At 34.3% G+C, this 23,937-nt stretch overlaps 4 protein-coding genes across 5 annotated transcripts; 3 read left to right on the top strand and 1 right to left on the bottom strand.

Moving 5' to 3' along the window:
• Positions 1–43: 43 nt before the first annotated feature.
• LOC110700667 lies at positions 44–6,126 on the top strand. Of its 2 annotated transcripts, none has more exons than XM_021878245.1 (9): positions 44–698; positions 1,180–1,383; positions 2,036–2,093; positions 2,262–2,324; positions 3,223–3,298; positions 4,647–4,762; positions 4,942–5,031; positions 5,115–5,246; positions 5,350–5,509. In XM_021878245.1, exons 1-9 carry the CDS (start codon positions 316–318, stop codon positions 5,359–5,361), a joined length of 1,134 nt encoding a protein of 377 aa, XP_021733937.1. In that variant the 5' UTR covers positions 44–315; the 3' UTR covers positions 5,362–5,509. The 2 variants fall into 2 exon arrangements, with proteins under 2 accessions (XP_021733937.1, XP_021733936.1); XM_021878244.1 differs by lacking the exon at positions 5,350–5,509 and adding an exon at positions 5,516–6,126 and having other exon boundaries at positions 52–698.
• Positions 6,127–6,930: 804 nt separating this feature from the next.
• On the top strand, positions 6,931–11,082 carry LOC110700669 (SNAP25 homologous protein SNAP33-like). Its single transcript, XM_021878247.1, has 6 exons — positions 6,931–7,225; positions 8,120–8,709; positions 9,778–9,871; positions 9,948–10,078; positions 10,434–10,531; positions 10,689–11,082. The coding sequence occupies exons 2-6, from the start codon at positions 8,194–8,196 to the stop codon at positions 10,786–10,788; spliced, it is 939 nt and encodes a 312-aa protein (XP_021733939.1). The 5' UTR covers positions 6,931–7,225; positions 8,120–8,193; the 3' UTR covers positions 10,789–11,082.
• Positions 11,083–13,348: 2,266 nt separating this feature from the next.
• Positions 13,349–22,394, top strand: LOC110700756 (glycine-rich cell wall structural protein 1.0). The gene is made up of 3 exons (XM_021878356.1): positions 13,349–14,012; positions 16,997–17,060; positions 21,705–22,394. Exons 1-3 carry the CDS (start codon positions 13,717–13,719, stop codon positions 21,954–21,956), a joined length of 612 nt encoding a protein of 203 aa, XP_021734048.1. The 5' UTR covers positions 13,349–13,716; the 3' UTR covers positions 21,957–22,394.
• On the bottom strand, positions 14,725–18,144 carry LOC110700666. The gene is made up of 2 exons (XM_021878242.1): positions 16,670–18,144; positions 14,725–15,013 (listed from the first exon to the last, which is right to left on the bottom strand). Exons 1-2 carry the CDS (start codon positions 17,914–17,916, stop codon positions 14,986–14,988), a joined length of 1,275 nt encoding a protein of 424 aa, XP_021733934.1. The 5' UTR covers positions 17,917–18,144; the 3' UTR covers positions 14,725–14,985.
• Positions 22,395–23,937: the final 1,543 nt, after the last annotated feature.

The raw sequence follows: 23,937 nt of genomic DNA, 5'->3' as shown, positions 1-23,937 counted from the left end.
TATCTCTCTCATTTCCAAAAATTGTTTAGGAATTTGTAATTTGCAAATCGATGCAACTAAATCACCAAACGAGAATTTTATATAAAGTACTCTTGTCAAATTCACCCAATTATACTTCCATTGTCACCAACTCACCATACCATACGATTGGTTTTGAGGAGCTCATCGTGTCTTATTTACAACAATTTACTGTTATCACTTGTACCCAGATAACTAACTAATACACTACTAGTCTACTACCAGTAGTATAACTTGATTAACATCACAGATTTTCAAAAAACTCTTTCTAATTGGAGTTGAACACAAATCCCATCAATGGCAACACAATTAGTCTCTCCCTTAAAATCAACCTTATCCCCAATTTTTACAACCCCAGAAAAATTATCAACCCCCTTTTCTTGGAAATTAAACCCAATTTATAATCCACCCCACAAATTTTCTGCACCTAAGTTGGTTTCTGGTGGTGGGTTTTTGAAGAGTGAAAGAAGGAAAATCAGCTTCAGAACATACTCTTACTCTTCTTCTTATTCTTCATCATCATCTTCATCTTCGTCATTTGGTAATTTTGATAAGAAAAATGGGAATATTATGGTTGATACTTGCTTGGTAATTCCTCCCCCAAATTACAAAAAGCCTCGTGCAATTATCAAGTTTCTTGGTGGAGCTTTTATTGGGAAGGTTTCTCATGTCACTTACAGGTTTGATTGTATTGCTGTGTATTTTATTTTTGGAATTTTCATCATCAAATCCTAGTTAATTGGAAACAAACTAGCATTTGGGCATGTGATTTAGGTTGTTTAAGGAGTTTTAGTAGATCAGTAATTTACTACTTAAAAATAAAGTTTTTAGCTTTCAAGTAGGGAGCCCCCTAAGGCAGTGATGTAGATGGGATTTGATTTGAAATTCGTGTTTTGTCCTCGGGACTTTAACGAACTAAACTAGTTGACATTCGCTCCTTAGTGTATAATTGTATATGATTGCTCACCTTGTTGTGTGTGTGTTTTATTTCAGCTGTTTAGTTGCTATATAAGAAGTTATTTGTTTTATACATGTGTGTAACAGGCATTTGGGACTTTGATCTTCGGATTTAATTTGGTGAATTTATTGTTTTTTGTTGCTAAGAGAGAAAGCTTGGATACTGAGTGTTACTGTTCTTTGTGATTTTTGTTTTTGTTTCAGCTATCTAATTGAGTTATTGGCGAAGGAAGGGTATCTTGTTGTGCTTGTTCCTTATAGTGTGACATTCAATCATGAAGTTGCAGCTAAGCAGGTTTATGAAAGGTTTAATGCCTGCTTGGATATCCTTCTCACTTCTGGATTGTCTGAAGCCAGACTCGAAGCTTCCCAGCTTGTTGGCCTTCCTGTTTTCTCTGTCGGCCACAGGTTGGTTTTAGTGTTTACAGTTCTTAAGCCTTATGCTCATGCTTTGCTCATTGATTGTCATTTATAAAGTTACTACTTCTGGAATAGGATGATAGGGACATGCCACTAGTCCTTGGTTAAGTAACAATCCTTTCTTTCTTTTGTGATTTTGGAAGTTGTGATCTCATCAAGATTTTTAGCAACTTAATCTAGTTTCAGCTTGTTACCAAACATGGATATATGGTTTCCCGGACAGCGGTGAATGTGGTGTATTTTTGTATCATTATGTCCACACTCATCCATTGGTTTATTGTTCTGTAACTGTCCGTAGATAAAGGATTATGTCATGTTTCTCTGACTGATCGAGTGTTTTGGCCTTCAATCTGAGGAACATATGACTTTATACCGTTAGAGTTGAATGCTATGCGTTGATATCTTTAATCAGTATACTTGTGTCAACTTATTGGAGACTGACTTTGCCAGTTAACCAAGTGATGCCTGTGCCAGAAAATTAGGTTGAATGAGACACTTGTTGGATACTAATGCTATATCATTCTCACTACATTTCCAGAGATTATTGACCATAGTTAAATTGGTGGCTGCTTGACTTGCTGCGGGTAAAAAAATCATATTCTTCTCCACTGATCACTCATTTTCTTTAAATTCCCTGCAGTAATGGAGCACTTCTCCAAGTTCTGACAGGAAGCTACTTTTTTGACAAACTACCAAAGGTTACTTCCTTTCTTACCTTCTTATTTTCTGCAGTAAATTGGCATATTTAAGCAGGAATTTTGATTTCATGAACTTGTAGCATGTAGGGAAAAGAAAATTGTAAATTATAATCTGTATTAACTTCAGCATTTTGCACAATGTGACGAAGAATGTATCTCTTGTGGAAGGCTAATGCCATTGTTTCGTTCAACAACCGGTCAGCAACAGAGGCAGTGCCATACTTTGAACAGGTAATAGTTTTGCTTATTCGTATTCTGTACTTTGTATCTCATCAGTATCATTTAAAATTTATAATACAGCTGAATATTCTTAGTTTCCATTTGCTTTTGTTTAGCCAGAGTATCAGCTGCTCTTAGGAGCATCATATACTTGCGTAAAGCTCTCTGGTTTCCCCACAATAAAATCTATGCTAATAATAACCAAGTCATAAATTTGCTATGCAAACTCTTGTGCGTGAATGCTTTCAATATGTGTAACTGGACTCTAGGTCTTTAGATTAGGGATTAAGCTTCTTTACACGTGATAAAAGTTGCTGCCAGGGTCATTTGGTTGATGCTCAGTGAGCTGATGCTACTGGTCACATCACTAAATTGCAGATCTAAAAGCCAAATGGGATTCTGTGATAGTGCAAAACCATGGATGTTAAGCCTTTTGGACACTCAATTACTATTGTTTAATGTGTTGAAGGCCTACAAGCATTTCCCCTTTCATTTTGTTTTTCTTGTCATTATCATATTATTCCAATGATGGTTATTATGACTTGGAATCTTTGTGAGTTATTGTTTGTGACTTCTGAAAATGCAGTAGCATTTGAAATGATGAATTAGCTTTTGGCCTTCCATGTCAAGGAAATATTACAAATGTTTTGGAATTTAGTGATTGTTGATGACCAATATCAAGCTCATGTCTAAAAGTTCGCTCAATTTGATCTCAGATGTTATATTTTGTGGACATGCAGATTTCTGCATTATTTGTAGACTTTCATGGAACTGTACCTGATTGTCCTTGTATGTATGACTCACAATCTGGTGTAGTGTTGCATGCATGGCATAGTGGGTAATAACATGAGCTTTCCACCTCGGTAATTAATATGCTCTCTTGATGGTAATTGTGGTAATTATTTCGCAGTTGGGCCCTTTGATGAGTCAGGTCATGCCAATGGTGGAAACAAGTCCAATGTATTCAATGGCTACTAGTGTATCAGGTAGTATTAATAATTGCATCTGAACTTCATTTGCAATATTTTTGTAGATTTGGAAACATGCTAGTTCAACTTTTGTATTCTGTAAGTGTTAGCTATCCTCCTACTCTCTAGGCTTTGAATTTGTGATAATCTATGACACAAACTAGGATTTGATCTTGCATTTGCACCTTATGAACTGTACTTCTTAATAAATTAACAATATTTAAATATCACGGTATATAGGGATTCCCACTTAGCTAAATAATCTGTAAATTTTGTTTACTACTACTGTCTGTATGTTACTGGTGTCCTGTATCCACATTTAGACTGCATATGTTGCTTATAGACCCAATGAAGATGAAGATTAGCTAATTCTATTTATAGTATTTGATGTATAGACTATTTGAGTGAAGGAACCTTTTTCAAGGCATGGTGGGTTTCCATATCTGAATCCGTTTAAATTATGAGACAGGACTGGAACTAGGTCAATATATCAGCTGTAATGTAATAGCTTACATGAACACCATTATGATTTAGCGTGTTATAAAGTTTGCCTGCTTTTGGCAAAACAAAAGAGTATTTATATCTTTGTCCAATTTGTCTTGGAATCTCATGCCTAATCAATTCTGAACAGAACATTTCAGATTACTAACCCTCAATTTGACTAGTTGGATACTAACTATAGGCATAAACACAATACGATTTGGCCTGTATAAAGAATTGTAGAAATCCTTTAAAGCTATGATAAACATCTGAAAAACTTATTGCACGGGTTGCTTCTGTAGCACTTTCTAAGAAATGTTTGTCAGAGAAGTTTCTTTTTTATATGATTGTTCTCGGACCTATTAAACTTCATGTGTTTTGCTGCCACCTAACGCCATGAAATTTTCATGGTATTTATGGTCTATGGATCAGAGCCTTAATGATTAAGATAACCACTCGGACAGTAATAATCACCATGTCTATGACTTGAAGGACTATACCGGTCATGGCATCAGCCTTTACATGAAACTTTTGAGCTATCTATCGGTCTTTTAAATCAGCCTCGTTGAGTACGAGTACATTGAGCACCACTTGAAAAAAATTATCAGTATGTTCATGACTGCAAGGATTATCTTTGTCTCGAGGCTGATTTTGTCCACCTAATTAAGGTGCTTACTGCTTAGTTGTGTTTTAGATATTTGATGCCCCATCCTCATAACATTTCTCACAAGTATTTCAGGCCATAACGGCTATCTTCTCTTGATACAGTAATCCTTATTGTTCTTTGCTGTAATTCTGTCTCTTTGTAGTAGTTAGCACTAGTCAATCAAGATTCTGAGGTTTCTTATTAAGGATTGTAATTTAAGTTCCCTTTATATTGATATAGGAGATGCATGGAAGGCGTTACTAGATGGAGCTGGAGCAGTAGTAGCTCAAACTGATGCCGAGTTATTTTCTTCAGTTACTCAATTTGTTGATCAATTGCCCTCGGTGCTAAATGAGGTATACATCATGATTGAAGTATGCATTTTGTTTAAATCATTAATCATTAGCAGGTTCCATTCCGTATCACACGTATATAAATTGGTTTCAGAAAATCAGAATACTACTTCGTATTTCATTACAAATTTTGGTATTCCAGATCTAAGATTTTGCTTCGTAATTTTGCATGATCTGATCAGGTTAGACAGGGAGTGTCAGAGTTCAAGCCAACACCTGCAGAAAATCGTGAACGTTGCAAAAGTTCATACAACGTCCCACACACATTATTGGTAGGTTAAGGTTCCCTTGTCATCTGTATAATACATAAATTTGTCATTTACAATTTTACATTCCAGAAGATTTTCAATCTCAGGTGAAGTTTAGTTTTGATACTATTGACGAGACTGATCTCCTCGAAGAGACACTGAAGCCCCGTGTCAACTCCATTGGTGGGACACTTCAGAAGCTCCAACTAAGTGGTAACCACCTTACACCATGCATACAGGTAATATTCTATATTCATTTTGAAAAATGACCAATGCCCTGTAGTGTTACCATGGATAATACCCTTTTAAAAATATATTTTTTGAAATTTTTATGTCAAGAAGGGCAAAGATTGATGAAGCTAAACTTGAAATGAAATCAAGGCTAAACATGCTGAAGTTACTGACTACTGAGTGATACTGACAATAAGCTCCTCGAGTCTTTAAATGTCATCACTTTTGTGCTGGCATAGACTCTAAAAACTTGTTATCTGGATATTGACATTCTCAGGATCCAAAATGGCAAGTGGGTGACCTCTACACACCTGTAGATGCTATCGCTCAAGGCCTGAAAACTGCTTCATTGAATGATACCAAAGTTCTCGCTCAAACCATAACCAATTGGTTTAAGCGTTTTGAAGAATAATATGATCAAGGCTTGCAGTGAATTATGTCCTGCATATTACAACAAGATCTCATTGCAGAGAAGGAAAGTGTGATGAGTGCAGTTTTATTCGTTAGATGCAGGATGATTCGAGCCTTCGACCTCAACAACTAATGGATTACTGTCAGAAGAATATTAATATGGCTTGCTCTATTCACTGAAAAGGAACGAGATTGATAATCTGGAAGGATAAATAAGATGCCTAAGAAGTTTGTGACTTGTAACTTGTAAGCATATATGATATTTGTTAATACAAAATATCATTGTATTCTAGTAGATGGAAGCTTAGCCATCGTTGACCTTTATCAGGTCAATATAACTCTGCTTGACTAGGTAATGATCAAAATCAAAGGGGAAAAAAAAGCAAAAAAAAAAGCATGCAACTTGGGTTTGGAAGTATTCATTCATTCATACCTAAGGATGTTAGGTATTTATTTATTATTTTTTTTAAAAAAAAATTACTTAGTATATACAAGTATATGTTAATAGTTGGGAGATAATTGAGGTCACTTTATAATTAATTTTTCTTGTTAATGATGTTATTAAATAGTAAGTCAAAACTCATAACATCATATTACATGCACATCCAAACCTTGACGAGGATGTTCACATTATACAATTCGCACTCATTGTCAATAACATCTTGACATAAGATGATTGGGAGAGAATCGAGCGAGAAATATATACACTAGATAGAATATAGGAGAGAAAATTTTTCACTAACTTTTCACCTTTGAGTTTTTCCTAAAATAGTATTAAATTCATTTTTTTTTTCAATTTGATGTTCACACCACAAATGTGTTTCACAATGAAGTACAATTGAGCTTGGAAAATTGGATTAATGCATTGATATTAACTATTAAGGCCACTTATTAAACTATCAACTATTTTTTGTCTTAAGTAATCTTTTACTAATTTCAATTTCAATTCGAGTGACTGGGTTGAGTTTAATTTCAATTTGAGTCATACTAATCTATTATGTCTATGAAAGTCAAAATTTGGATCAGATCACTTTTGAATAAGGTTGAATTAGTTTTTGACACTTCTATTGTATATATTACTAGTAAAAAAAAATTCGAAAACATAACAATTTTTTTTTTAATTTTTTATAGCGCACACACCATCCATTTTTCATTTCTTTTAGCTTATTTTCCAAATTATTAAATCCAACATGTAACAAAAGAAAAAAAATAAATAAATAAAATTGACACCTTCAATTTGACAATGTCCAACAAAAATAAATGGATTAAGTTTAGTCTGCCCAAAAAAGAAAGCCCCCAATCTTCAAATATTTGATTTGTTCAACCAAACTATTTAATCAAAAAATCAAACTACCCCAAATTTCCACAGTAAGTTTGGAAGAAAGAAGCCGTGTTCTTAAAATAACGGGCAATTTCTTCCTTACTTCCTGCATTTTTCACACACTAAATTTCTCTTTCCTCCCAATTTTTCTTCATTATTAAGCTTTCCCTTAATCCCTTCTTTCTATTTTCATAATCCCCAATCAATTTTCCTCCAATTTTCCACTTACCCATTTTATTTCTTGCAAGTTTTCAGGTACTTTTATACTTTATTTTTTTGATCGAGTTCATATTTTCTTGATTATGTTGGTTGAATGAGTAATTAAAGTGATGTAATTTACTTTTTATGTCTTAATTTTTTCTGGGTATTTGCAATTTTTCATTTTTATTTCTGGGTTTTTTCTGCTGTTGTTGATCTCTTAACTTGTAAATAAGCACCATGATGTTATGCTGGAAGTAATTGAAGTTTGCTGCTTTGGTTTTCTACTATTGATTGAATATTTTGGATTCAAATTCAAAGTTTTAATTGAAAGTTTGATCGTATTGTTAGTGAGTGCTGGTGATTGGATTGATGTGTTTTTTAAAATTCAAATTTGAACTGAACTCATCTCAATTTTGTGGGTAATTTACTTTTCTTGGATTTATGTTAATTATGTTTTGAAAGTATATGACATGTTATGCAATAATCCTTTTTCTATACGGCGTTATATGTATAGTACACCCGGGTATATAATGAAAATTGTCGAAATTGTTGATGTTATGAATTGATTTTTGCCCTTAATTGAATTGTAAGTTTCATTTTTTTTTGTGTTTTTTCTTGAGTTTTAAGTTGTTAGCTTGGGTCTATATTAGTCAATGGAATCTAGAGAATTTTCAAATTAAAGTTAAAAGGGATCACTTTTATGTCTACCTTTCTTGGATGTTTTTATATTCTGTCCCAATTAAGATCTTGCCTTGACCATGTTGAAGGGGTTTACTGATTCTTCTTTTCGAAGTTGCAATACAGAATATTAATATACTAGATTCCGTTATAAGATGTTTGTGTTTTGTATTTCGGGTTGAGGATTGATTTGCCATGTTTATTTTATGGTTATTCCATCATATGAAGTTTTCTGGTGCTGATTCATTGTGGTATTGGGATGATTTGCAGAAATTTTGTACAGGCGTTGTGTTACCAGATTTGTGCCATTTAGCAGTTTTTCGAGGCATTATTCATTTTTGACAATGAATGGTATTAAGAACTCGCCATTACATAGGTTTGCTAAGCCTAGCTCTGCTGGCAGGAAAGTTCCCAGTGATGCAAGCTATAACCCTTTTGATTCTGATGATGAGTCTGATAAGAAGCCACCTACTCAAGTATCCTCTACAAAACAAAATTCTGGAGCATCGAAGAATTTACCAAATTCTTCAATGACCAACCCTTTTGATGACGACATTGATGATCGAGAGAAAGAAGTGAGTTCGTCCACCTCTAAATTCTCCTTCACCTATGCACAAAGGAACAAATACAAGAATGATTTCTATGACTCAGGAGGTGTGGACAATCAAAATGTAGAAGAACTAGAAAATTATTCCGTGTACAAATCTGAGGAGACAACCAAGACTGTTGACAATTGTTTGAAGATTGCTGAGGGTATAAGAGATGATGCTACTAAGACACTAGTAACTCTCCATCAGCAAGGTGAACAAATTAGAAGAACTCATGACGAGGCTGTACATATTGACTATGATTTAAGTCGGGTATGATGTTCTTACTTTTGTTCATTATCAATGATATTGTGTGTGTTGTGTGTGTGTGTGTGTGTGTGTGTGTGGAAGACACCCTCAATCTAAAGTAGCATGACCACCGAAAATTGTATCTCTTGGGATCTCATTACCGTGCTTCACACGTCATAATATCTTTGTTACCTTTTCATCAGGCCATTGAACATATAATGTATATATGTTCTTAATTAGAAGTTGAACGAATTGTCATGGATGAATCAGAAAAATATGCCTTTTGATCTGTGTCGTTTTCCTTTTATTTTTTGATTTTTCCTATCTGAATATTAACCTTTTTATAAAAGATATGTGATAGCCTTTTTATCACCCTCTACAGTCTACACACACTGACACACACACACACACAATGCACAAACACTTGCTCACAACCGCCTTCCCTCCACATACTGAAGCACACACATAGAAAACATGTGCAAAAACACTTAATCACAACTGCCTTCCCTCCACAGCTGAAGCACACACATAGAAAACATGTGCAAAAACACTTGATCACAACTGCCTTCCCAAGCACACACATAGAAAACATGTGTGCAAGAGTTGTGTGACATGAACTGCTCTGTTTATTGGAGATACTGGACTAAAGTTCACCATCCGTCAAATGGATTTGAGTTTTGTGTAATAGTTAATGGATGAGTGAGAGTGACACAGGACTAGCTCAATTCATGCCACTTTTTGTGCTTGGGTTGTTATAAAGAATTGAAATATGAATACAATTCTTCTTTTTCTATGGCCTATGAACTTAACACTTCACATGCTAGTGACTATTAGTCATTATGTTAGACCACTTCCCTTCTCTTTGAAAGATATATCATATAACAATGTACGGGTAAAATTAATGTGTTGTCTTTCTCCCAAGGTATATCTTTCACTATGGATTGGTGGTTATCTTTTATAATCCTACATAATTTCTTCTGTTATTATATTCATGTATTAGGATTCTAGTTATTTCTTCTTTTTGAAATCTTGGATTATATCATTTCCTTTAGTTTAAGGACCCGTGATTAAATATTTGTTCAATGATTGCAGGGGGAAAAGCTTTTAGGAAGTCTTGGGGGGCTATTTTCTAGGACTTGGAAGCCAAAAAAGACTGCTCCTGTTAAAGGCCCTGTTGTTTTGAGAGGTTTGTGTCCCACTTCTCTTGCTCTATATTTGATGTTGCAGACATAGCTTTGCCTCTTATATCTCTTTCTCAACAGATGATCCTGTTTGGAGCAAGGGTAGCCACTTGGAACAGAGGGAAAGACTGGGATTGACATCTGCGTCTAATGGGCGTTCAAAGTCACGGACTCCACCTCCTGAGCCCACAAATGCATTACAAAAAGTTGAGGTATGTAAGAATATGTTACTCTTTGAATTTGGTGGGAGCTTTATCAACTGCTTTTTAGTGTCACCAAGGCACTTTGTTGTAATATTATAGTAACATGTATCTGTTTCTATTGTGTATATGCTCTATTCAACCAGATTCAATATTCACATCTCATACAAGTCGTCGCCCCTGTCACTTAATTAAGTGATGGAGAGATGATAAAATTGGTCTTACTATTATCTTTCATTTCCTAAAAAACTTGTTGTATTCTTAATTATAGGTATTGGCCAATTGGGATAACGTAATAACTAGAAAAAAATGTATGCCTGTCATTACTTATTGTGCTAATCCTTTTCTGCTATCTTTGCTATAACAGGTGGAAAAGATGAAACAAGATGACGGTCTGTCAGACTTAAGCGATCTTCTAGGGGAGCTGAAGGTTATGGCACAGGACATGGGGTCTGAGATTGAGCGGTTAGTGTTATTTTTATTAACCCTTGCCTGTTTCCGAACTTGAGACACTTGCTAATGCTACCTTCACCAAATACATAGGTTTAGCACCATTTGTTGCTTTTGCTGCCTATTGTTTTGTCAATACCTTTCTAACTCAGATTTGTTGTAACCCTTTCAGGCACAACTCCTCATTGAATGGCCTTGATTATGATGTGGAAATCTTGAACGATAGAGTTAGAGGTGCGACCCAACGTGGCCGCCGATTACTAGGAAAATGATGATCTGGAGCATGGTAATCCCATCCCAAGAATGGCACTGTTACTTAAACTTCATTGTTAGAAACATGTTACAACTACTATAATTGTTGGTTGGGACTTAAGGGTACTCGGGCAAGTGATAGTCAAGAGTTTGGGAAACTAGGGAAGATAAACAGGAGATTTTAACTACCTTGATATATGTTTATATTCACTGTATCAGTATTTGATGTTGCATCAGCTTGCGAATTATGTAAACAATAAATTTTCAATTTTTCGGTCACATAATGCATTTTTAATACTTTTTTCGGATATTCATGTTAAGAGTATTTTGTCAAATTTAGCTCTTCATCAAGAATTCACCTGGGATCGTAACTTGTTTACAGTAACTACAAGTAGCATTTGGTTAGCTTGATGCTCATTTTGGGATGAATGAAAATTTTGGTTAACTTTGGATTGATACTAGTAAATAGAAATTACTAGTTGATTCTCTATAACATTTCATATTATCATAGATCAAATGATCTTTTACAATGACATTTATTCCGAAAGTACAATCTGAATATAGTTTTTACATACTAATCTGACAAAGCTGATAAACTTGGACAGTTAGACTGTATATTCATATCTAAACATTAGGAAGTTGTGATAAACCTGGAAAGCAAGACTATACTGAATATTCTAAGCATAATTATTCATCTTAGCTTGAAGATAATCTGTTTTCAGCTGTTGCTTCATTTCAAGGATAGACTTAACTTTGGGGTGGAAAAAGGAGTAGATAACGGATTGGCGTTGAGCAATCTCCAGCTGAGAGACACCATCTGCATAAGCGTTGGTGATATGAGCCGGGTCAGAAAGAGAGCTGTTCTGTCGAAAACCATCTAGGGTGCGACGCTTAGTGTATTCTCTAATGTTGTAGTCAGGGAATTTCCGGGCTGTGCGTAGGAGTGCGCGAAGGAGAGAAGCTACCTCTGCCCTTGTTGGGGTTGTGATATGGGTTGCCATGAGATGAACTTGAGAGGGAGAGAATTAGAGAAGAGAAATGAAATAAGGTTTGCGTTTGTGTTTGGAAATGAGAATAAAAGTGTTAGTTGGAGATGCTTGTTTGTTTGATGATGCTTAGTGCCAAGTGAACAATTCAATGCCGCAAATATCAAGTATAAGAACTTTTTAGGAAGAATTGACGTGTTGAAAGCGAAAAAAGGGCAACAAATGGAGTTCTTAGAAATTTTGATTTTTGAGGTTAAAATGTAATACAACGTATAAAGTTTTAGGCATAAAAAAATCCTTGACATTTCTAAAAAAATAAGATAAAAATCCTTGACATTTCTAAAAAAATAAGATTTTTTTTTTTTATTTATATTATTTTTTAAAGTCAAGTGGTAAATTATTGACAAATTTTGTTATTTAGCTAATGATATTTTCTCTCCTTTTTTTTTTTTTTTTTTGAACGGCAATATTTTCTCTCCTTAATCCTTATCCATCAATTAAGTAAATTTTTTACTGTAATAAAAAAGTCTGTGCCATGGCAATGGGAAATGCCTTTTAAGTGGTAAAAGTAAAAAAATCTTTTTATATTTTTTTAATTTTAAAAGTGTTAAAAATAAATATTTAAAATAATTAAAATCAAAATCATGCTTTTTAAAGAGGTAAAAGTAAAATATAAAGAAAAATCCCTTAATTTTTTTCACAAAATACTTTTAGTAACTCTATGGGAATGAACATGGCTTTGTTTTCCATACAATTAATTAAGATATCATAATTTTGAGTCAATAGTTTATTGAACATTTTAAAAACATATGTACTCGTATATAGGAGTGTACAAAAATTGGCCCGGACCTGAACCGACCTGAACCGGACCGGACCTGACCCGGACCTGTTGATTCAAGTACGGTCCCGGTTCTTAAAAATCCAGGTTCCCGGTCCCGGTCCGGACCCGATCCAAACCCGGGGTTTTCAGGTCCGGACCTGAAACCCGGGAAAATCGTAATTAAAAAAAAAAAAAAAAAAAAAAAAGAAAACCAAACTCTGAAAAATTGAAACTGAGTTTTCGTGGACTTATTTGTATTTTCGGTGGACTCATTTGTATTTTTGGTGTTTGAGAATCGGGACTTTATAGACTTTATGTAGTTTTGTAATTGATAATTTTGGTTTGTATGTAATTATTAAATTATGCAACGGGTCTAAAAATCACAAAACAGGTCCATATGCAGGTCCAACAGGTTTTGTATTAAAAAAAAAAAACGAAAAAGACACAAAACAGGTTCATTCAGGTCCAAACCCGGACCGGACCTGATTTTTCAGGTCTGGCCCGGAACCGGACCTGTTAATTCAGGTCCGGTCCCCGGTCCTCATAATTACCCAATTCAGGTCCCCGGTCCAAACAGGTCCGGTCCAAGTCCGGTCCGGTTTTGGACCGGTGTACACCCCTACTCGTATATATTATGGAGTAAATGTTTATGCTCGTATAGTCGTATGCAAATCTAAGGGTTCGTATGTATCATTATTGTGAATAAATTAGTACAATTAGGACCTTTGCATTTGTTATTCTTTGTGTTTAAGGAAATAGCAACAAGTGCTGAGACTGCTGACCATTTGATCATGCACATCCTTGGAAATAAAACCTTGATAAGTTGATATTCCCTTTTTTCATAACTTCAGTCAAAATTTAGTCCGTATTATTAAACACTAATTCTCGTACGAGATGGTGATTTCAATAAATTATCTAACTTGACTTTGCATGAAATTAAATCTTTATGGACTGGATTCATGCATTTTAATCAGAGTTAATCTTTCACTAATTAATCTTCATGAACAACAAAGTATGACCAATTGACCACTCCCATCTATAAATACCCCAACTTGTCTCACAAAAAAAAAACAATATTACTTTAATTTCAACTTACTACATAATTTTGCACTACTTAAAAAAAAATCTAAGTGCTTTATAATATGGGTGGCAAAGGCGGTGGTGGCGGAGGAAAAGGTGGAGGTGGTGGTGGAGGAAAAGGTGGAGGCGGTGGTGGTGGCGGCGGAGGAAAAGGTGGTGGTGGTGGCGGGGGTGGGAGAAGTGGTGGGGGAGGAGGAAAAGGTGGCAGCGGTGGTGGCTCGAAAGGAGGAGGTGGTTCAGGAGGTGGCTATATGGTTGCACCCGGGAGTGGTGGATCGTCTTACATATCTAGGGGTGCATTTGAGAGTAACCCAGGAGGTTACTTTTCTGGATTTCAGGCTGGTGAGAAAGGGAGCAAGTAACTAGCAAGAAGCTTGTTAAATCTGGCAGTTATATATATCTATGTATTGTATATATTTTTAGTACTTCTGCATGGAATAGCTCCATGTGTTTATGATGATGCTCTTGTTATCTTATATTAGTACTAAATAAAAAGCATCTCGAATTTATGGTGATCTTATTAGAACTTATTGTAGCGGTAAATTATATAAAAAAAATAAACCATACCCTTACTAATAATGATTTTCAAAGCTTTTCTAGTTTTCTGAATCAAATGAAAAGAAGGTGGACAAATGTGATTATAAAACTCGGATAGTTGCTAATTAACTAGCTGTCAAATCATCACACCATTGTTCAAAACTTAGCATTTCCTTTATCATAGAATCTAATACAATTATTCTCTTATATAGTTACTTTGAACACATGTTACATTTAATTAACTACTCCGTGTATCCATATTATATTATTCCCTCCATCTCATAATATAATGACCGTTCATAGCTATCCATCCATGAAATGAAAAGATAGGTCCACACTATCAGAAATTAAAATGTAATTGCAATTTGTTCAGCAATTGTGTGTGAAACAGGCCATTATATTCAGTTTTGATAAATTTATATCCATGATTTAAGGATCATACATATATAAAGTCAAAATCAATCTTCTTCAATAATTCTTCCTGTATTATAAGCATGAAGTTCGTAGGGTGCAATTGCTACCATTACAGTAACTAATGGGAATTCTAGTAACGTATTATTCGAATTTTGCATTCTTTACAATGTTAGCATCATTCATTGACTCCAGAGTAAGATCATGATACCTTCGATTCGAACACTTGGTGATGAGGACTGTTAAAGATTAGATTTCAGCTAGAACTCTACAGAGTTAATATATACTGGAAGGTTGGGTGATTATTTCATTATTATTGGATTAATAACATACACAAAAACTATGGACTAATATCCAGCTATTAGCTCACTGCGCCATACAGGCTAATAGCTTTTCGTCTCATCTGAATCCCTGAAATGAAAATAAACACAGCATAAGAAGATAAGACATAAAGTCTGCCAAGCGGAAAAAAAAAAAAAATGTTACTCGTATAGGTAATGTAACTGCAATTTTGTTTAGCTATTGGAAGCAAATCAAGCCACTCAAATTTGATAAATCTATCCTTGATTTCGATATCTTACATTTATCAATCAAAATTACAATTAGAATTCTTGCCTTCCCTCAATCTTCATTTCCTGCCTTTAAATTCTACCTAGTCAAACCATTTCATCACAAAGAGCAAAAGGGACACTAAATTGTCAGCAGAAAATTTGTAGGGTGCATTGCAATTATGACAAAAGTCACTGTTGGTTTCAAGCATTACTTTGATGAGCAACAGAACAGGAATAACAGAGTTGATACAGGGAGCATTAGTTTAAAAGTAATAAAACATCAGGTTAGGCTAATTTTGGATCATTGATGGGCAAGCGAACTAATTTTGGATTATCCTGGCTATTGTCCAAAAAATAAATTGCAGGAATATTTGCACTACAAGATGAGCTCATTTTACCAATTAAAAAGTAACTTTGTAAATAATGGTGTTCATTGAGCCAAACAAAATCAACAACAGCCAGTATAGATCTACCCGACCAGCCAATGAATTCTCCAGAGAAAGATTATGATATCATCAATCCGAACACTAAGGAACAGATCAGTCTTTATGCCCTTTTAGACTTCTAGTTAGAACTCTACAGAGTAATTACTCCATATGAGACTCCACCTCAAAAAAACAAGAAAAATATGAGCGGAAGAAAGAAAAGGAGAGAAATTACAGACCCCAATTTCATCGTGCGTTGGTGTCACTAAAAAAAGGGATGGAGAAGCCAAGATGTTAGCAAAAGAGGGCATCAAACACCAACCCATACAAACACTTCCTGGAAATCCTAACTTCTCCCAAACGAACAACTAGATCCAGGTAAATTTTTTCATAAATTCAGGCAAGTTCAATGAGATTTAAAAACCAAAGACCAAATCTCTTTATATAATTACCATGAGTTTCAAACATTGTTGATTATATGCTACAATTTTTATTTTATTCAATCGTGCTATTCAAATAAAGTCGCAATTCCCTTGAATGGGTTTTTTAGTTGAATTGGTCTGGGTATTGTTGGAGAACTAAGCTACAATTGCTATCTCTATGTATATAGAGAGAGACAGAGAGAGAACAAAGCCACAATTGCTATCATTTCTTGATACTAAAAGTTTAGGGTATTTCATGTAAACTATCAGTAAAGAGTAGAGACCAGAAACTAGTAATATCCTGCCTAACATGTTCTACCTGCTATAGATTCCATTACTTCCTCCTCTAATGTGTTGTTTATCATTAAAAAAAATACACAAAATAAAGGCACATTGCATTATCTTAATTCAGTCATCATTTCAATTTGAGGTAAACAAAATATAGGACACAACAAAGAATGAAGTAATTAAAGGTGAGAGGTGCCGCACATCAATATATCATAATCATTTGTGAACTTTTCATACACATATCAAAGGAACATTGTAGTGGTAATCTCTTAGAACACAAAATGCAAACACTGAATGCAACCAAGTCTCATCATCATTGCAATCCGAGGTAAACAATATATAGATAAAGTCTTTTTACAAAAAGCAAAAAAAGAAACTCACAATGGGTGTGCATCGAGTATTTGAGCTACATGGTGATAAACCGGAACAGAGAGAAAATCCACCACAGAAGCAGTCATTGTAGTAGTTTTTTCATCGAAATAGTCTTTAAGTTCTTCATCTTCTAAGTAGTATGATGATAACGTGGCAGCATCCAAAGGAGAAAGACGGAAAAAAACCAGGTCCAAGTTAGTATCTGAATGAGTGAATGGAGGGAACCGACTCAGTGAATTGAATTTACACCATAAGATGCCCAGTAAGTCTTCAGAAAAGGGATACAAAACCATGACTCGTTTGTTGAAAAACCGGCCATTGCTATATCCAAACCAGGGATTGCAGATACCAGTCACGTACACTTTCTGATACCTCTGGTGAGACAAATTGTACATTGAGAGTATCCCAAGGGAGTCGACCCAATAGATGGTCTCATTATACACAGCCACAACGCGCGTTTGACCTTCATATGTGAGGGCATTTATTAGGAGCCGAGTGAGATCGGGGCAGGTATCAAAGCGGTGCCAATGCCATGTGAATGGATCAAAAGTGTACTGAAAATCCGAGTAAGTAGCCACCAGTAAAATCCTTTTGACTCTAAAAAGGAGTAATACAACGAGTTCAAAATCGGAAACCCATTCAAATGGTGGATTTGGAAGTGGGTGCCAATATCCCACAGCCGGGTCAAACACCTCAGCAAAAGGAGTATCTGAATCACGACGATTCCCACCAAAAGCAAACAGCTTCCCAAACATCGATACCAGCCTAGGTCGGTATCGAGCACATAAAAGGGGCTGCGAACCCATCTTCCATTGCGGGGCTGGGTCGCTGAAATCACAGAAATCAAAAGAATTCGATAACTCGTTATCACCATTCCTTTTTCTTGAACTTAGATCCGCCCCTAACCCTACGTAAGGTTTGCCACCAGTGATGGTGCTTAAGGGTAGAGGAAGAGTATTGTCGGCTGCAAGCATTCCCTCAGCTTCACTCAAATAATCATGAAAATCTTGAATGTGAGATTGATTACCACCAAATGCAAACATGACAGATCCAATAGGAGCACAACGAGTCGAGGAAGGGTATGCATCATCGGCCGTAACATGACATTTAAAATCAAACGGACCTTCCACTTCATAAGATCTACCATTCACAAACAAATCAGCACGAGTATTAGTAGGAGACATGGAGATGCCATCGTAAACACGGGAAGACGAAGAATTTTGGAATTTATCAAGGAGTAAGCCAGGAATCTTCATCTTCAACCATTTAACAGAATCGGGTCCTGGCTGTCCGAAATCGGCAACGTAAATCAGACGAACGCCGATGCAGACATCTTTATGGACTACACCAACCGGCCTCCAATTTTTTCTTTTTCATTTCTGATAACTTTCAGAGAGAACAGACAAGATTGTATTTTTAGGGTTTCTTTTTACCCCAAATCTAATTCCACCTTAAACCTTACCAAGTATATACTATTATAGAAAACATTTTTACATTGGCCTTTAGGAATCAACTTTGTATCTATTTACTCTTTCTTTTTAATCTGCACCTTTAATATGAATCCGGTGAAACAGAAAATCTTGCGTGGAATACACTCATAATTGGCTTTATATTCAACATAGGATTTATTATATTATGAACTTAAAATACAACATTATGTTCAATAGTGACCTATTTAACATAGTGATCTTTATTATTCATATTGATCATTATATTAAAGATTTCATTAAAAAAATTAGCCCTTATATCTTTTATAATGTCACACTAACTTTTATTTCAACATGATATTTTTATTTTAATATAGTGACTTTTTTTATTAATAAAACAATTATATTGTCTATGTTAGTAGTCCACAATAAATAAGTGTAAACCAGGTTCATTTGAGAATTTGTACCGGTGAAAACGGTTTAGTTATCGTTATCTCTATTCTTTTGAAAGTAATTCCACACTGTAATTTGTGGGTAGTGGGCCTTGTTTGGAACAAATCATATGGTTGTGATTTGTGAAGGATAGCTAAAGTGATTATTTTTTTTTTCCGATTCTAGAGAATTCTAAGATCGCATCATCCGTCTTTGTGAACTTAGGGGTGTTCAAAATCATACCAAAACGAATTAACCGGCCTGGTCTTTGGGTCTAAAAATATATTTTTTTCCGGTCCGGACCAATCTAAAACCCTATAAAAGCTGACCTTGGACCAAACCGATGTTTACGTAAAACTTATGCATAAAATCTTAGATAACGCTTAAGATTATCCTTAGTAACCTTTGAAAACTTTAATTGTATAAGCTTTTTTTCTACTTAACATACAAAAAGGAAGCTATAATAGAGTTTTTCCTCTACTTTTTTCAAGTTTTCCATAATTATTATTATAATTTTTGGCATTTATTTTAAGTAAATACTAATATCAGTCTAGTTTTGGACCGATTTTTCACTACTAAAATTCGGCTAAATTGCGACCGTTTTTTACGACCGTCTGAAAAACGGTCGCAAAATATGAATATTGCGACAAGTTTTTATGCGGTCGCAATATTACGATTGCTTTGACAACGGTCGCAAAACGGTCGCAAATTTGCGACAGTTTTGCGACCGTTTTTAGCCTTTTAGACGGTCGCCAGGACATTTAAAAAATTAAAAATAATTTTAAATTAAAATAAATCGTTTGCGACCGTCAAAAACGGTCGTAAATGTCATAATCTGCGACCGTCAAAGAGACGGTCGTAAATGTCATAATCTGCGACCGTAAAAAATGGTCGTAAAATTCATAATCTGCGACCGTCACAGTGACGGTCGTAAATGTCATAATTTGTGACTGTCAAAGACGACCGTAAAATTCATAATCTGCGACCGTCATAGAGACGGTCGTAAATATCATAATCTGCGACCGTCAAAGACGGTCGCAAAAAGCTTATTTTTTTATTAAAAAAATCGGGTATAAAATGACACCATCTCACCCAACCCTAATTTACTACTCCGTATCCGGCCTCACGCCGTTCCTCTTTCTCTTTCCTTACCTCTCTTCCATTTTCTTTCCTCTCTCCTCTAAGTCTCTGATTTCTTTCCTCTCTTCTTTCTCTTTCCTCTACTTCCTTTCTCTTTCCTCATCCTCCATCTCTTTCCTAAGAATTGAAGAATTAGAAGTTGATAAATTTGCTTGGTGTTGATGCCGACGCTTGCTATCACCGTACCTCCGCGCTGCTCACCACGACTGCACATTCGAGCCACCGTCACGACCTCCACCGTCATAAGAACGAACCTAAAACAAGTCAAGGTTTTCTAGATCTGATATTTAAATTAGTTAGATTGTAGATCTAGTTTTATTGTTTCTAATTATTTCTGATTATGTATAATTGTTATATTGTAGTTTTTGTTTATAAATTTTGAAAAAATTTCATTATTATTTCATTTCGAATTTATGGGTAATCTTTTGTATAATTGTTTAATTTCGAATTTATGGGTAATCTTTTGTATAATTGTTTAATTTCGAATTTATGGGTAATCTTTTGTATAATTGTTTAATTTCGAATTTATGGGTAATTTTTTGTATTTTGATTGTTTTATTTCTGATTTTGTGGTTTTTTTTTTCAATTTTTGATAATTTTGTTGCCGGTGGTGGTGAGTACTGGGTAAGGGTGGTTTTGGGTCAGATCAAGTGTTTGTTGGGTAAAGGTGGTTTCAGGTGAGAGGCAGTTGGTGGTTGTGGGTTGAGGGTATTTCGGGAGAGAGGCAATTGGTTGTGTGTTGAGGGTGTTTCGAGTTGAGGTAAAGTGGCGGTGGTAGCTGTTTGGGTGGGCGGCAATGGTGGGTCTGTGTTTTTTAGGGTGGTGGTGGTGGTTTGGGTGGGAAGTGATGGACTGGTGGTGGTGGGTAGTAGCGTTGTGTACAGTTGGTTTGGGTGGTGGGTTAACTGGTTGCGGGGTACAGGATGTGGGTGGGTTTTTTTTTCTTTTTTTTTTTTTGTTTTTTTAAAACTTTTTAGCGACCGCCTTTAGCTGTCATTAATTCTTAAAATTGTGACTGCTTATAAAAACGGTCGTAAATTTTAATTTTTGCGACCGTTTTCCTTGCGGTCGTTGAAAATATTAAAAACGGTCGCAATAAATCTACGACCGTCAAACGGTCGTAATAATTTTTTTTTGCGACCAAGGAAATAACGACCATCCCTTTACGACTGTTGACGGTCGCAAAAATGAATTGCGACCGTTTTTGCTATTTTTTGCGACCGTTAGAGGCGATCGCAAAAACCTTAATTTTTAGTAGTGTTTTCTGTCCAATCCGAGTTCAGTCCTAGCTTAATTGGTCCGATCTTTGTTTTAAAATTTCGCTGCATAATATAATCACGAAATCAATCTAGCGGTTATTAATCGCATCTCTCGAATCTTGACTTAACCATTTAAAATTAATCTGCCTATTGAAACTAAGCCTTAATACCAATTTTCATCAATTGAATCTCGAATCAATATTGCATAATTGATGAGTCTATTATATATATATATATATATATATATATATATATATATATATATATATATATATATATATATATATATATATATTTTTATTCCCCGTCCTACGATCATATTTGTGCTTATTCGAGCTATGCGGAGCTATTATTATTACTAATATACGTGTAAATCAGTGTTATTAGTGTTTATATTTTGATGATTTCTTAACTTTTTACGATTTTCAAGTGTAAATTTAATGTTTATATGTAGCCCTTGTAGCCCTAAGGGCTATGTATAACATTAGCCTATTATTAAACACTAATTCTCGTAGGAGATGGTGATTCCAATAAATTATCTAACTTGACTTTGCATGAAATTAAATCAAGTTTATGGACTGGATTCATGCATTTTAATCAGAGTTAATCTTTCACTAATTAATCTTCATGAACAACAAAGTATGACCAATTGACCATTCCCATCTATAAATACCCCAACTCTAATTATCGTCTTTGTCTCACAAAAAAAAAAAAAAAAAAAAAACAATAATACTTTAATTTCAACTTACTACATAATTTTGCACTACTTAAAAAAAATTCTACTAGCTTTATAATACGGGTGGCAAAGGTGGTGGCTGCGGAGGAAAAGGTGGAGGCAGTGGTGGTGGTGGCGGAGGTGGGAGAAGTGGTGGGGGAGGAGGAAAAGGTGGCGGCGATGGTGGCTCGAAAGGAGGAGGTGGTTATATGGTTGCACCCGGAAGTGGTGGATTGTCTTACATATTTAGGGGTGCATTTGAGAGTAACCCAGGGGGTTACTTTTCTGGATTTCATGCTAGTGGAAAGGGAGCAAGTAACTAGCAAGAAGCTTGTTAAATCTGGTAGTTATATATATCTAAGTATGTATTGTAATATATTTTTAGTACTTTTGCATGGAATAGTTTATAGTTCCATGTGTTTATGATGATGCTCTTGTTATCTTATCAATCATCACTAACTATATACTAAAGGCGAAACCAAAGATGACATGTGTCATCTTTTGGTTAAAATTTTTTCCACAAAAAGCCTTTTTTTTTCATTTTTTTTTTTGCTTTTTTGTCAAAAAATCTTATTAGAGAATATTTACTATATACGTAATACAAAGTATAATATTTTCATTCCTTTCTTACAAAAATAAAATATTTTTTCCTTCCAAAATAATCATTATGTTTCTTCCTTATATATAATACTCAAATATCAATTATTTCATTATTTGATATGTTAAGTATCTTTAATTATTTTATGTATGTATAATTTTGGTTTCCTATCTTTATTATCTAATAATTACGTAGTACATAGATTAAGGGTCTATTCACATTTACTGAAATGAGCTGAACTAATTGGAGTTAAATTGAACTAAACTGATTGGAGCTTAACTGAACTGAATAGAGCTGAAATGAATATTTTATGAGAGAAGGAAATTAGGAGCTGAAATGAACTGAACTGATTGGAGCTGAACTTAACTAAAATTAAACTAAAGTGAACATGCCCAAACTATTATTAATGTAAATCATATTTTAAACATATTATCATAACTTTTTAAGTATTTAAAATAGGAATTATATGGGTTAAAAGTTATATTTTTTTTATATAATATTTGTGTATCAACACACCACGGGTATTATGTTACACCAGATGCCCAAATTATCACTATTGTAAATCCTATTGTGATATTATCTATGCGATAATACGACCTTTTTCAAATTATATTTTCAAATTTTAAAAGTGGTCAATTTTATATGAAAAATATATATATATATAAAGATAATGTGCGTAGATGAAAGGCTAGCTATATACATATTTATAAAATTATTATTATTTGTTTGTCAAAAAGAAAAATAGTACGGAGCATCACTTTATTGTGAATTTTAAAACACTCATAGTCAAAAGGAGTATTTTTACGAAACTCATTTTGTTAATAAGCTCTTGATACTGCGTTTGATATTTTATGTTTTATTTTAGTAAATATTAGAAATAATAAGAAGATAAATATATCGTAGTTAAATTTTTCATGTGATTATATTACCTTTTGACAATTTTATTTTTGATATTAAAGATGAATTATTATGTAACAAGCACTAACGATAAATATAATTATAGTGTTACACCAACAAGAATTTGAAAATTACCGTGCATGGCACGGGAACTAACCTAGTATTAGTACTAAATAAAAAGCATCTCGAATTTATGGTGAACTTATTAAAACTTATCTAGCTGTAAATCTATACTTTTTTGTTTGAAAACTCTAACCGAAAAATACACAATGTCTTCATTCTATTACACTTTTCTTGCTTCTTTTACACCAGATGTGCCACATGTCTTCTTATATATATATTTTTTAATTTTTTATTACACTATCTTAATTATTTCATTAAACTTATATTTTCATCTCTCTCATACACACTTCATATTCAATTCCCCTATTCATTTCAACCTTTTCCTTTTCTCTCTTTAATTTTAGTCCCTTCACCTTCTTATTTTCTAGCCTCATTTTGAATTAGAGCCCTAAAAATCAATTTCTTTAATTATATTTTAAATTACGCATTACACCCCATAATGATTTATTGGTATTTCCTCGATCACGACCTTTCAATACAACTTTATATAAACAACCCGTGCATTGCACGGGCTAGAAGGCTAGTTATATTAAAAAAAAAAAAAAAAAAAGTAATCCATACCCTTACTAATAATGATTCTCAAAGATTTTCTAGTTTTCTGAATCAAATGAAAAGAAGGTGGACAAATGTGATTATAAAACTCGAATAGTAGCTAATTAACTAGCTGTCAAATCATCACACCATTG

The sequence above is a fragment of the Chenopodium quinoa genome, unplaced genomic scaffold, assembly GCF_001683475.1.
Source record: "Chenopodium quinoa cultivar QQ74 unplaced genomic scaffold, ASM168347v1, whole genome shotgun sequence".
In the NCBI taxonomy this organism is placed as follows: domain Eukaryota; kingdom Viridiplantae; phylum Streptophyta; class Magnoliopsida; order Caryophyllales; family Amaranthaceae; genus Chenopodium; species Chenopodium quinoa.
Note: the sequence above shows the minus strand (reverse complement) of the source record. Positions and strands in the feature narration are given on the sequence as shown.

Bases quoted from the DNA above. Each gene is read 5' to 3' on its own strand.
- LOC110700667 (XM_021878244.1), top strand. From the start codon at position 316: ATGGCAACACAATTAGTCTCTCCCTTAAAATCAACCTTATCCCCAATT. The intron at 699-1,179 runs GTTTGATTGTAT...TTTTTGTTTCAG, and splicing joins GTTTCTCATGTCACTTACAG to CTATCTAATTGAGTTATTGG. The intron at 5,032-5,114 runs GTAGGTTAAGGT...TTTCAATCTCAG, and splicing joins ACGTCCCACACACATTATTG to GTGAAGTTTAGTTTTGATAC.
- LOC110700669 (XM_021878247.1), top strand. From the start codon at position 8,194: ATGAATGGTATTAAGAACTCGCCATTACATAGGTTTGCTAAGCCTAGC. The intron at 8,710-9,777 runs GTATGATGTTCT...CAATGATTGCAG, and splicing joins TTGACTATGATTTAAGTCGG to GGGGAAAAGCTTTTAGGAAG. The intron at 9,872-9,947 runs GTTTGTGTCCCA...CTTTCTCAACAG, and splicing joins AGGCCCTGTTGTTTTGAGAG to ATGATCCTGTTTGGAGCAAG.
- LOC110700756 (XM_021878356.1), top strand. From the start codon at position 13,717: ATGGGTGGCAAAGGCGGTGGTGGCGGAGGAAAAGGTGGAGGTGGTGGT. The intron at 14,013-16,996 runs GTAACTAGCAAG...TATCCAAACCAG, and splicing joins GCTGGTGAGAAAGGGAGCAA to GGATTGCAGATACCAGTCAC. The intron at 17,061-21,704 runs GTATCCCAAGGG...AAATTCTACTAG, and splicing joins AGACAAATTGTACATTGAGA to CTTTATAATACGGGTGGCAA.
- LOC110700666 (XM_021878242.1), bottom strand. From the start codon at position 17,916: ATGAAGATTCCTGGCTTACTCCTTGATAAATTCCAAAATTCTTCGTCT. The intron at 15,014-16,669 runs GTGAGTTTCTTT...TTTTCATTTCAG, and splicing joins ATACTCGATGCACACCCATT to GGATTCAGATGAGACGAAAA.